Source organism: Hipposideros armiger, unplaced genomic scaffold (assembly GCF_001890085.2).
Source record: "Hipposideros armiger isolate ML-2016 unplaced genomic scaffold, ASM189008v1 scaffold_158, whole genome shotgun sequence".
NCBI classification, from domain to species: domain Eukaryota; kingdom Metazoa; phylum Chordata; class Mammalia; order Chiroptera; family Hipposideridae; genus Hipposideros; species Hipposideros armiger.
The window spans coordinates 2,548,307-2,561,813 of record NW_017731508.1 but is presented as its reverse complement, the minus strand read 5'-3'; the positions used below and the strand labels follow the sequence as shown (position 1 = coordinate 2,561,813).

General features: G+C 40.4%; 1 protein-coding gene across 16 annotated transcripts in view; it reads left to right on the top strand.

Moving 5' to 3' along the window:
• Window positions 1-13,507, top strand: part of MITF (melanocyte inducing transcription factor) — a 275,417-nt gene that overhangs the window by 232,860 nt on the left and 29,050 nt on the right. For 14 of the 16 annotated variants that reach the window (XM_019651329.1, XM_019651337.1, XM_019651334.1 and 11 more), the window contains one exon: window positions 28-3,543. The exons of 1 other annotated variant lie outside the window; for it this stretch is intronic. In XM_019651329.1, the coding sequence (XP_019506874.1) occupies window positions 28-426 (399 nt within the window). In that variant the 3' untranslated portion in view covers window positions 427-3,543. Of the gene's footprint in view, window positions 1-27; window positions 3,544-13,507 lie in introns of those variants that run through there. One more of the 16 variants, XM_019651335.1, reaches the window with a different exon arrangement.

Sequence of the window (13,507 nt, the reverse complement as noted above, 5' to 3'; positions counted from 1 at the left end):
GTTCCCTGATTTTGACTTTTCTTTTAGGAGCTTGAAATGCAGGCTCGAGCGCATGGACTTTCCCTTATTCCATCCACGGGCCTCTGCTCTCCAGATTTGGTGAATCGGATCATCAAGCAAGAACCCTCTCTTGAGAACTGCAATCAAGACCTCCTTCAGCATCATGCAGACCTAACTTGTACAACAACCCTCGATCTCACCGATGGCACCATCACCTTCAACAACCTCGGACCCGGGACCGAGAGCGGCCAAGCCTACAGTGTCCCCACGAAAATGGGATCTAAACTGGAAGACATCCTGATGGATGATACTCTTTCTCCTGTTGGCGTCACTGATCCCCTTCTGTCGTCAGTGTCGCCTGGAGCTTCCAAAACAAGCAGCCGAAGGAGCAGTATGAGCATGGAGGAAACTGAGCATGCCTGTTAGCACAGCCCCCTGCTCTGCATTCTCACAGACTGCTTCTTCCCGATTAGTAGATTTAGTAATTGACCTGCAGGGGTTTTCTTGATAATTTTCCTTTAATATGAAATTTTTTTCATGCTTTATCAATAGCCCAGGATATATTTTATTTTTAGAATTTTGTGAAACAGACTTGTATATTCTATTTTACAACTACAAATGCCTCCAAAGTATTGTACAATAAGTGTACAGTATCTGTGAACTGAATTCACCCCAGACGTTAGCTTTCTGAGCAAGAGGATTTTGCGTCAGAGAAATTTCTGTCCATTCTTATTCAGGGGAAACATGGTTTGTGTCACCCCCTGTGACTTCCTTGGAAAGTAGATGTAAAGTTTAATCATAAGAATGTAAAACAACCAAAAAAAAAAAAAAGAAAGAAAAATTGGAAAGAGAGAGACAGAAAGGCAGAGAGAGGAAAGAAAGGAAAATCTACACAAAATTTTTTCCATTTTGTAAATGTGTTCATTGGTACTGTCTTAAAGATACAGTACCCTTCTAGCAGTATTTAGTCTTTATACTGCAAACTATTTAAAGAAATGCTATATTCTGTAAAAGAAAAAAAAATACAGCAATTTTCATGACAATTGTCTTATTAAGTAAACATAACTGATACTTTACTTAGGTGCAACTGAAATTGAAGGGAGACAGACCAATGCTCTGAAACATGGGGTCTCATGGTTGACTCCGTGCTGTTCCCATTTTCCTCATCAATGAGTATGATTCAATTTTTCATAAGCTCTATTTTATTTTGAAATGAAAACTAATGTCCTCTCAAAGTAAAATATTGAGGAGCACTGAAAGTTTTACTTTTTTTTTCCTTCAATTTTGCTTTTTGATAAGAAAACCAAACTGGGCACATTTCTAATTGGCTTCACTATTTTTAGTTTTAAATTATGTTTTACTGTTCATTTGATTTGTACAGATTCTTTATTATCATCGTTCTTTTCAATATGTTTGTATTAATTTGTAAGAATATGCATCTTAAAATGGCAAGTTTTCAATATTTTTACAACTCACTGGTGGTTTTCTGCATTCTTTGTACACACAAGAAAGAAAACTTTTATTCAAGGTCTTGTGTTTAAAGAGAGCTTTGCAAATATTTTGTATATTACAGCCTCACTCGGGACTGTTTTTCCACACATTTAAGATGTAGTATTATTAATAGATTATAACCTGCTTTCTAGGGAGAATAAACTTACATATTTATTTTTAGTGATATAAAAATAGCAGTATTCTTGGAGAATGATAACCATAGCATTAATACGCCCATTATGGTCATTTAAATTGAGGTTTATTTCAACAAACTTGCTGAATTTTTTTAAAGAGAGAAATACTGTATTGGCAAATTACTGTTCCTTGATAACAATGTTTTAAAAAGCAGCAATGTTGTAAAGTTAGTTTCCCTGTGCATTATCTACTTGTGTAACCCTATGCAATAACAGTAGTGTTATTCTATCAGGCCTAGATGTTTTATACAGGTGATATACATGGTGTTAAGAGCCAGGCTGTAGAATGGAATTTCTCAGCAGCAGCCTACAATTGAATAGCAAGTGGTATAACGCATATCCATTCAGAATGAAGTGCCTTAATATAGCAGTAGTCTTTTTTGGGCTAGCACTGACTGAACCACAACAGAGAAAGCTTCAAGATGGTATCTGTAGTCAAGAGGACATGTAGCATGGTGCCTATGTAGACAATATTTAAGAGCTTCCAATTTTCCTTCTGATATTTTTAATATTAAATATATTTTAGTGACAGAGTGCCAACTTCTTTCATCAGGAAACCTTATTCAGGAGGGTTTTTTAAAAAAAAAAAGAAAATGAGTTTAAATGTCAAATGTGAATTGGTGATGGGTGTTGGAGGGTTCTGAGAGGAGTGATTGTCAGGTGTATGTGTGGATGGCTTACGTGACAATAATCAGCTGCGTAGTTCCCATGCACGCTGGGCAATGAAAATCCTTGGAAACATTGATGATGCTATCAGTTTCATAGCTTTATTACTTAAGGAGGCAGGGAAATCGGTTCCCATTCTTTCAACCTCCTTGATTGTATAGCTCTTTTCCTAGAGTAGTAATGCGAATCTGCATGAACAGCTAATTGTACCATAGTGTTCACTGATACAATCATAGCGTTGTCTAGTTTTCTCTTCATATTTATATGGGGGGAGGGGAGCTGGGTGCAAAAGTCAGCGATTGCAATGGTGTGATGCTAGTTTTCTTTAGCTGATTTGGAGCATTCTTAAAAACAGAGCAGGGTTGACGAGCCCATGGCCAGGGCTAAGTGACCTCATAGGAAGCTTTGTTGAGAGAAAGCATGGCATCTTGTACCACTGCCCTGGATCTCACATCTCCTGAGCTCACCATTCTCTGCTTCCCTTTCCCCTTCTTCTCAAGAGACAATTTCTGGGAGTGGAGATGAGTAAGCCCAGGAGAATGCTGCAACTTTGGGGGTGGTTTTATTTATTTCTTTTTTGCCAAATGGAGTGTGGGTTCCTTCTAGGGACTAAATTAAGCCACGAGGTGGTGGTTTCGGCTCGCTATTTGTGATGAATGATCCACACCACTCCCTCATCTCTGGGTGCAGAATTGTGACTCGGGGATCGACCTCCATCTGGAGTAACTAAAATGCCAAATGTGTCCACCTGCCTCGGTCAGGTAATGGAAAAACCAAACCTTCTGACTTTGCCAAAAACCATGCAACCAACTTGGTCATACACAGAATGACAGGGTTCTTTCTGGTTGTTTTTAAATAATAAAGCAATAAGAACAAATAAAATACATAGAAAGTTAAAAGATACAAAATAAAGCACAAAGGAATGCACTTATCAATATTTTTTAAATGCACTGGGGGAAAGTTGATGTTGACAACAGTGTATTAAAAAACCCTATTTCTTGAAAAAAAAATGACAAACGACTGTCTCTTGCGTTCGCTTGGTACTGTAATCTAGTCATCTGCTGTTGGATGCACCAGTTAATTTCTGTATGATCCATAGCACTGTATATTATGGATAAATATTAATGTATCCAAATATATAATTGAACTGTTGTTCTTGATAGCCTCATTAAAGCATTTGGTTTTTCACATAGTGGTGGCCAATTGTGTTTAATTTAGTTAATGCCAATTTTTAATATTGTTTGCCTTATCAAAAATGGTAGTGCACATTTTCTTCAGATTTAGTGAATAACAAATTGTGGGAAAAAATTTTAAATGCCGGTAAGTACTCTTTTTGTTTGTTTTAAATGCCATTCTAAGATACTACTTTTCGGTTTTAAACATTTTTGATTACTGTATGAATTGCACTCTGATGAACTATAATTATACAGCTTTTTTTCCCCTATGAATTTCGGGGAGATTAAACTACCAAATGCCAAGAATTCATTTTAGATATAGTTTTATTTAAAATGTTTCAGTGAGGTGGTTTTACAAGAAGAGAAATTATCAGAGAAACCTGTGTGCATATTTACAAAAAAGATACTGGTTTTTAAAATATAAATTTACAATACTGAGAGCTTAATCTTAATATACCCGGGTTGCTAGTTCCTGGCTTTTTTTTTTTTTAATACAGCACTTAAGAATCATTTGATAAATGCTGGATTTGACTTGGGAAGTGTCAGACAAAACATGTCTTTATTCCCTAGCTAGACCTTAAACTTCTGCCCTCTTAAAAAAATATTCTGGTTTAACCTCTCGAGAAAATGAGCAAGAAACTCCCTATGATGCTTCTGATCTGATTGTCAGCTTTTTCTTAAGTTTGATTTTTTTTTCCTTAAATTGTAATATACAATAATCGAGCCCTTTTTCAGAGTCATTTGAATTTCCCACAGAAATGTGATTATGTGATGTCTTAGAAATGTGTAAAAGAAAGATTTTCTGTCTGAACAAGAGAATTTTCTGGGAACATTGAAAGCAGGTGAGTTGAAAGTTGGAGCTGTTATCTCAGGCGGTCGGGAGCAGGACGTTAGCCCAAATTTCTGACCTGGCATGTGTCTGTTAACGGTCACCTCACATTCTGGAAGGATCCTGAATCCCTAGCGACCCCTCTGTGTACTTCTGTGTTATGGCATTATTACCTGAACGTCAGCATGGACCCTCAGCTAGACTTCCTGAGTTTCAATCTTCTCTCACCCCCTTTCCAGCTGTGTGATGTTGAGCAGGCTACTTAGCCTCCCTGTGCCTCAATTTCGTTTCTGTTCATTGGAGATATTAATAAGAGCTACAACACAGTGGTCTTATGAAGACCATTCAAATTAATACTCTAGAATTTTTGCTTGGCAGCACATAGTACATGGTAAGTGTTTTTAGATTATTATCATGATCATCTTCATTATTAAAATAGACCCTACTTCCTGGAGCACCTAAAATCTTTGTGTGCATCAATAGTGCACATTCTGAGCAATACTGCATGTTAGCATAGGACTAATATTTATGTGAATGAGCAAGGTGACAGCAGCCACAGGCTGCTTTAGAGGAGAGGACCTGGCTGTCTCTAGGACTGAGCATTAGAATATTTTAGAGAATTAATAATAAACTCTATCACATTTTTAAAAATCTTCAGTGCAAGTGACCTAGTAGGTATTTAAATTGTACTAAACCTGTCTACTCTGCATGTGTGCCTCTGCCATGAGAATTACTATGCTACATTATTTCCAGAAAACATGCCTTGCCAAATCTGAAATCTCTATTGTATTCCCTGAAGAATTAAACCAACTATTTCTTTATAACACACACTGATATTACGTATCTAAAGAATGGTGTCTTGACTATATGTGGCTTTTTTCTATCAATATTTAAGTGTTTTCAGGTTTGTATTTTCAGTTACACTTACATTCAATGACTTCTTTAGAACCAACAAATGAGGAGTTAATCTTCATAACCCAGCCAACATAAATGAACCCGCAGAACTACTGTTTTTATTTTTCCGTGTATGCCAACATTTAATGCATAGCCAAGTAGCGGGAGGAAAGCTCATTTAAAAGGACTGTTGTAAAGTTAGGCTTTCATTATATTTAGAGAGGTGGTGATCATCTCTTCATCTTTGCTGCCACATTTGAAGCTCAATAGCAATGGCTTCGTGTCCTCACCCCCACTAGCATGAATCTGTAATATACGTCTTGTGCAGAATACAAATGAAGACACTTCTACTCCACTCCCAGTGTTTCCAAGAGGCATGTGCCAAAAAAAAGTTCAGAGTACCTTTGTCATATTAAAATCATCAGGCTTGTTCATGTATAAGATATAGATGTGGCCACTCAGATTGTGTGCTCAATACTTGAGACCTTTGGAGCCTATTTCCTATACCAGATACACTGGAAAGTAATCTGACGGTACCCAAATCCAAGTAAATCTCAGCAACATTTCCAAATGGTAAAGGCAGTTTGCTCTTGAACAATTTGCATTTTAAATTTCTCATTATGGAGTCAATTGAAGTTATATCCAAATGGGTGTGATTGTCACTCAGAATTCCTTACATATTATTCAGACAGCAAATCTGTGTAGATAGAAACCACCAAACTAGTGTTTCTCAAACTTTGCTTTATGGGACGAGTTCCACTAAAAGTTGCTTTGCAGAATGGGGGATTGGAAGCAGGACTAGGAGGCCAAATGCTGTAGTTACTTTTGAGGAAATTAACTTTGGGAAATGCTGGATTAAATACATTTGAACAGGTATCTCTACTGCAAGACATACATTCTGAAATATGCTACTGTGAATTGAGAGTGTTTAGGACTGGGAATAGTCAATAACGTTTCCCAATCTTATTTGACCATAGAGTGTGTGTGTGTAAAACATCTGTTAATGGTTCCAAAGAACATAGTTTGGGAAATTCTGAAGAGTTTGCAGAAATTTATATAGAGTTGATAATTTCTTCTGTCTTCCTAAGGTAAGTATGCTTACACTTGTTTATTCTGTAGGTAAAAACCATTGTATTAAAAATGATTATTTCTTAATAAGCTTAGATTTTCATTTCCAGTGAAAATATAAGGTGCTGGTTAAGGAGACTATTGCCATTAAAATATTATTCCTGAGCTCAAAAAGTAATTGATGTTTTCATTTCTGTTATGCTCACATTATTGTACCTTTTCTACGAGTGGTTAACAAAAGAGGTCCTTTATACTGCATGTCTCCCACCTTCCAATACAGGCACCTGACGTTTGGGAAGTAGGGTTCATATCGAAGCTACAGCACAGGTGGCTTACAACTGCAGGTCCTGCTCATTGCGTTTTGGTGAAAAGAAGTTAGGAGGAATTGTATGGTATTCAGAATTTACAAAGTCTTGTCAATCATTCCTTTTTTAATGCAGGAAAATCCTAACAGACCAGGTTATATCTCCAAAGTTCAGTTATCAATTGGTCATAGGCTGACCCACAAAAGCTACATTAAACATATGCTCCCCCTCTTCTCCCCTTCTGCTGTCCAAAAAACCAATTTGAACTGCTCTCCTGTCATTTACATATAAAACAATCATATTTGTCATCAGTAGACAAGGACTGAGAAGTTTTGCCACAATATTGTCAATAGGAACACAATCTTATTAAAATAAAAAATAAAAACAAATAAGATTGGAAATGAGTACTAGGTTAAAAGAATCTGTTTGCTAGGACTAGAAATATCTAATTACAAACATATCATCACATCTTATTTACATGAGTTCTTAGGAGAATCAAAGTTGCATATGAAATAAATAACAAGTAACTTCTGTGTTTAAATAGCCAAAATTTTCTGTTCAGTATTTTTGATGATAGACTTTCTCAAGCATATTATTTTCTACCTCTTATTTTTTTTTAATATTTTTATTGGGGAATTGGGGGAAGGGGAACAGACAAGTTGCTGTCCTTTTGTTCTTCAGTCTAGTTGTGGAGGACGCCGCCCCACTGGCCCAAGTTGGCACCATCATTGCGCTCCTCCTGGGCAAGGCAGATCAGTCGCCGGCCCCCGGGCGGCCGCCCACTGAGGCTGCTGGCCGCTCACGCTGGCTACACACGGCAGCCCATGGCAACCCACTGCCACAGGGGCTGCAGCCTACGCCGTCGCCGGCGACTCACGGCAGCCCAGCTCCAGGTTGAGCTGTTGTTCAGCATCTTAGCTGTAGAGGGCAGGGTCACTGGCCCTCACATGTGGGATCCGAACCGAGGCCCTCTGGCATCCCAAGCCAGCTCCCAACTATCGCGCCACTCGGCCGGCCCTATTGTCTACCTCTTAAAGCAGAGTATAATGAATATAATTGTACGTTAATTCAGTTAAGTTGTTAACAGTTAACACAACTGTGTCTTTTTAAAAGAAAATTTATTTTAAAATATGGCAAACATACATTATATCAGTTTCAGGTTTACACCACAATTATTCAATATTTATATACCTAAAGAGTGATCACCATGATAAGTCCAGCAACCATCTGACACCATACTACGCTATCACAATATTATTGACTATATTCCCTATGCTGTACATTACATCCCCATGACTTATTTGTTTTATACCTGGAAATTTGGACCTCTTATTCCCTTCAGCTTCCCCCCTCCTTTTTAAAATTTTTCAATTACACTTAACATATAATATTATTTTATATTTCAGGTGTATAGCATAGTGCTTAGACATTTATGTAATTTAAGAAGTGATCCACCTGATTAGTCTAGTACCTGCCTGGCACTATACATAGTTATAATATTACCATATCATTGGTTGTATTCCCTGTGCTTTACATCTCCATGACTATTTTGTAACTACCAATTTGTACTTCCTTCACCTTTTTTTACCCTGTCCCCTAACTCCCTCCCATCTATCACCCCAATAAATCTAGTACCTTTCTGACACCATACATAGTTATTATGATATTATTGATATATCCTTATTCTATACCCTACATCCCCATGACTACTTTGTAACAACCAATCTGTACTTTTTAATCCTTACCCATTTTTCACATACTCCCCTCGCATCTGACAACCATCAAAATGTTCTCTGAATATGTTTCCATTATGTTTGTTTATTATGTTCTTTAAAGTCCACATATAAGTGAAATCACATTGCATCTGTCTTTCTCTGTCTGATACACTTCACTCAGCACAACACCCTCCAGGTCCATCCATGCCACTGTAAATGGTAAGGACCCATTCCCTTCCATGGCTGAGCAATATTCCATTCTATATATTAATATGTACCACCTCTTCTTTATCCCTTCTTCCATCAACAGACACCCAGGCTGCCTCCATATCTTGGCCATTGTAAACAATGCTGCAATGAACATACGGTTGCACATGTCCCCTCAAAGTAGCGTTTTGGGTTTCTTTGTATAAATACCAAAAAATGGGATTACTAGGTCCTATGTCTCTTGTTATAGCCTTTGTTTTAAAGTTTATTTGTCTGGTATAAGTATTGCTACTTCAGCTTTTTATTATTATTATTATTTCCATTTTCATGAAATAACTTTTTCCATTCCTTCATTTTCTGTCTTGTGTGTGTCTTTCAATCTGAAGTGAATCTCTTGTAGGCAGCATATGTAAGGGTTTTGTTTTCTTACTCATTCAGCCACCCTGTTTTCAATTGCAGTATTTAATTTATTTACATTGAAAGTAATTGTAGACAGATGTGTTATTACTGCATTTTATGATTCCTGTTTTTTTATCTTCCCCCCCCCCCACACCTTGAAGAAGTCCCTCTAACATGCTTTATATATTTGGTAATACTGATTTGGTGGTGATGAATCCTGTAGCTTTTTCTTGTCTGGGAAACTCTTTATCCATTGATTTGTTTTGGGTTTTTTTTTTAATTTTTTTGGGCAATTGGGGGAGGGAACAGCGTTCGGAAATTGGGGAAGGGGAACAGACAACTTGCTGTCCTTTTGTTCTTCAGTCTAGTTGTGGAGGACATTGCTTCACTGGCCCATGTTGGTATTATCATTGTGCTCTTCCCGGGTGAGGCAGATCGGTCGCCGGCCTGGGACGGCTGCTCACAGTGGCTCATGGCAGCTCACGGCGGCTGCTGGCTGCTCACACTGGCTGCTGGCTGCTCACGATAGTTTATGGCAGCCCACTGCAGCCCCACTGCAGCCTACGCCATCGCCGGCGACTCACGGCAGCCCAGCGCCTGGTTGAGCTGTTGTTCCACATCTTAGCTATTGAGGGCGTAGCGTCACTGGCCCATGTTTGATCCAAACTGGCGGACCTGCTGCTCAGAGCTCGTGTTCCCAAGCCAACTCTTAACCAACGAGCCACTCGGCCGGCCCTCTGTCCTTTGATTTTAAATGATAGCCTTGCAGACTAGAGTAATCTTGGTTGTAGGCCCTTGCTTTTCACCACATTGAATATTTTGTGCCAATTCCTTCTGGCTGGAAAAGTTTTTGTTGAGACCCATCAGCAGACAATCTTCTGGGAGCTCCTTATAAATTACTAGTTGCCTTTTTCTTGCTGCTTTTAAGATTCTCTCTTTGTGTTTCACTTTAGCCATTTAAAATATGTGTCTTGGTGTGGGCCTGTTTGGGTTCATCTTGTTTGGGACTCTCTGTGCTTCCTGGGCTTGTATGTCTATTTCTTTCCCCAGGTTAGGAAAGTTTTCAGTCATTATTTCTCCAAATACATTCTCAATCCCTTGGTTTCTCTCTTCTCCTTCTGATACCACTATGATGTGAATGTTGTTATGCTTGATGTTGTCCCAGAGGTCTCTTAAACTATCCTCATTTTTTTGTATTCTTTTGTCTTCTTGCTGTTCCAATTGGGTGTTTTCTGCTACCTTGTCTTTCAAATCACTGATTTCATCCCCTGCTTCATCTAGTCTGCTGGTGATTCCTTCTAGTGCATTCTTCATTTCAGTTATTGTATTCTTCACCTCTGACTGGTTCTTTTTTATGGTGTCTATATCCTTTTTCATGCTTGCTATTTCTTCATTGAAGTTCTTTCTAAGTTCCTTGAGCATCCCTATAACCATGGTTTTGAACTCTGTATCTGGTAGATTGCTTGCCTCCATTATGTTTAGTTCTTTTTCTAAAGTTTTTTCCTGTTGTTTCATTTGGGATGTGTTTCTTTGTTTCCTCATTGTGGCTGCCTCTTTGCTTGTTCTACATATTAGATAGATTTGCTACGTCTCGCACTCTTGCCAGGTTGCCTTATATAGTAGGTGCCCTATGGGGCCCTGGCACAGTCTCCCTGGTCACCTGTGCTGGGTGCTCCAGGAGTGCCCCTTGTGTAGGTCATGTGTGCCCTACTGTTAGAGTTGAGCCTTAACTGCTACTGGCATGTCAGTAGGTGGGATTGACCCTCAGGCTGACTGGCTGTGGGGCTTGGCCACATCTACAGCTTATAGGCTGCTGTGTATGGGACTTATCACATGGAGCAGGATTCACCCCAGCAGGCTCTGGTGCCCGCTGAAACCACCCTTTGTGTGTGCCACTTGTGGGGCTAATTGGGTGGTGCTCTGCTATGGTCCTAAGCCAACCTCCAAATATGTTGGTTCTGGGGCTTCTTGGGAGGGACTCCGGTGCAGGCCCAGGTCACCCATTGCCTGTGACTGGTTGGGAACTGTCTGGTAGGAGCTACATAGCAATCTACAGTTGGTCGCTGCCTGTGCTGTATCTGGAAGGAAATATGGGAGAGGCCACACTGTGAAGCGAGGAAGGCTGCCTCCAGTACTGGGTCCAGGGTCACTCTGTAAAAAGCCAGGACATGCTGAGGCCTGCTGCCAGTTGACGGCTCCATGAGGTTCGGCTGCTGATAAAGTCTTATTCTATATGCAAGTTGGGTATGCTGGGGTCCCAGAAAAATCGGCAGATTGGAGCGCAGAGCTCACCCGACCAATCAGATTCAGATTTGGCCTGTTGGGGAGGTCTCAACACAGGAAAGATGGAGCCCACCCGCCGGCTGCATGGGAGAAGGACCCCACACAGGGAAAACGGCGACTACCTTCCAGTCCTCACCAGAAGCCACACACACACCTCGGTCTACCCTCTATATGTCTCTGACACCCCCCCTCCAAGTCACTGTCTCTTTGCCCAGGGTGAGTGCCTGGGAGAGAGTCTGTGCATAGGCCCTTTAAGAGGACACATGGGTTTCCTGGCACCTTCCATTCCACCCAGATGGTCAGAATCCCCACTGTTTTTCACAACCAGATGTTGTGGGGACTCCTCTTCCCATCACCAGTATTCTGGGCTGGGGAGTCTGGTGTGGGGCTGGGGTCCCTTGCTCCTCCATGGGGCACCTCTGCAGCCAAGATATCCCTTCTTATTCTCAACCGCCACATGGAGGTTTGAGACCAGCCCGTTTTGCATCTACACCTCTCCTACCAGTATTAACATGGCTTCTTTTTTATATCCTTAGTTATAAAACTTCTGTTCAGCCAGACTTCAGACAGGTTGATAGCTCTATTGGGTTGTCGGAAAAGCCATGACGCATGTTTGCAACAGATGGCACTAGTTCATTTTTTAAAGTACTAGAGTCATTTGCATCTATGTTATTGCTATGTCATTTGACAGCTGACAGTTCTAGCTTCATTCTAAAAAAATCATTGAGCGATTTGGTTGAGTTTTGGAGATTTTACAACAAGTTGAAGATGGAAGGCCAAACTGTGCATTTTTGCCATATTTTACTGTTTTACTTTCATAAAGGAAAGAACACGCGTCAAGCTTGTGAAAAGCTGTATATAGTTTATGGTGACAATGCTCTCCAAGAACGTCAGTGCCAACAATGGTTGATGAAATTCCGTGCTGCTGATTTTGATCTCAACGACGCTCCTCTGTCAGGGAGGCCCACCGAGATTGAAAACAACCAAATAAAGGCATTGGTCAAGTCACACCCATGTTACATGACACGAGAGATTGCACAAACATTGACCATCCATCATTCAAGCGTTCACGACCACCTGAAGAAGCTGGGATATGTAAGCAAGGTCAAAGAAGTTCATTTGACGGCGCGTATAAATATCTGCAATATGCTCATTAAACGTGAAAAAAACGATCCTTTTTTTGTTTTGTTTTTTAAAGATTTTATTGGGGATTGGGGGAGGGGAACAGCGTTGGGGAATAGGGGAAGGGGAACAGACAAGTTGCTGTCCTTTTGTTCTTCAGTCTAGTTGTGGAGGACGTTGCTTCACTGGCCCAAGTTGGCATCATCATTGTGCTCTTCCCAGGTGAGGCAGATCGGTCGCTGGCCATTGGGCAGCCGCTCATGGCGGCTCTTGGCAACTCACATCGGCTGCCGGCCACTCACAGTAGCTTACGGAAGCCCACTGCAGCCTATGCTGTCACCTGCAACTCATGACAGCCCAGCTCTAGGTTGAGCTGTTGTTCACCATCTTAGCTGTAGAGGGCGCACCATCACTGGCCCTAATGTAGGATCTGAACTGGGGACCTGCTGCTCAGAGCTGGCATCCCAAGCCAACTCTTAATCAATGTGCCACTCAGGCGGCCCAAAAAATGATCCTTTTCTGAAGCAACTGATAACTGGTGATGAGAAGTGGATTGTTTACAACAATGTGGTGCACAAATGGTCTCGGTCCCAACGTGATGATTTGCCTCAAACGACATCGAAAGCAGACATTCATCAGAGGAAGGTTTTGCTCTCAGTGCGGTGGGATTTTTTTGTCGTGTTTTTTGAGCTCCTACCAAGGAACCAAACAATCAATTTGAATGTGTACTGTCGGCAATTGGACAGTTTGAACGAATCCATCATCCAGGAACGTCCAGAGCTTGTTAATTGTAAAGGAGTTGTGCTCTATCGTGACAATGCGAGAGCACACACAAGTTTGATCACCCATCAAAAATTATTGGAGTTTGGATGGGATGTGTTGCACACACACCATACTCGTCTGACCTTGCACCATCAGACTTTCACTTGTTTTGTTCTCTTCAAAACTCCTTGCGTGGTAAAACGTTCAATTCAGATGAGGCTGGAAATCAGCACCTTGTTTTTCGCCAATAAAGACAGGTCCTTCTATGAACGAGGAATTATGAAGCTCACCGAAAGATGGCAAAAGGTTATCGAACAAAATGGGCAGTATATCATTGATTGATCTTTGTTCTTTACATAAATAAATGACCTTTGAAAAACATAGGCAAAGTACGTCA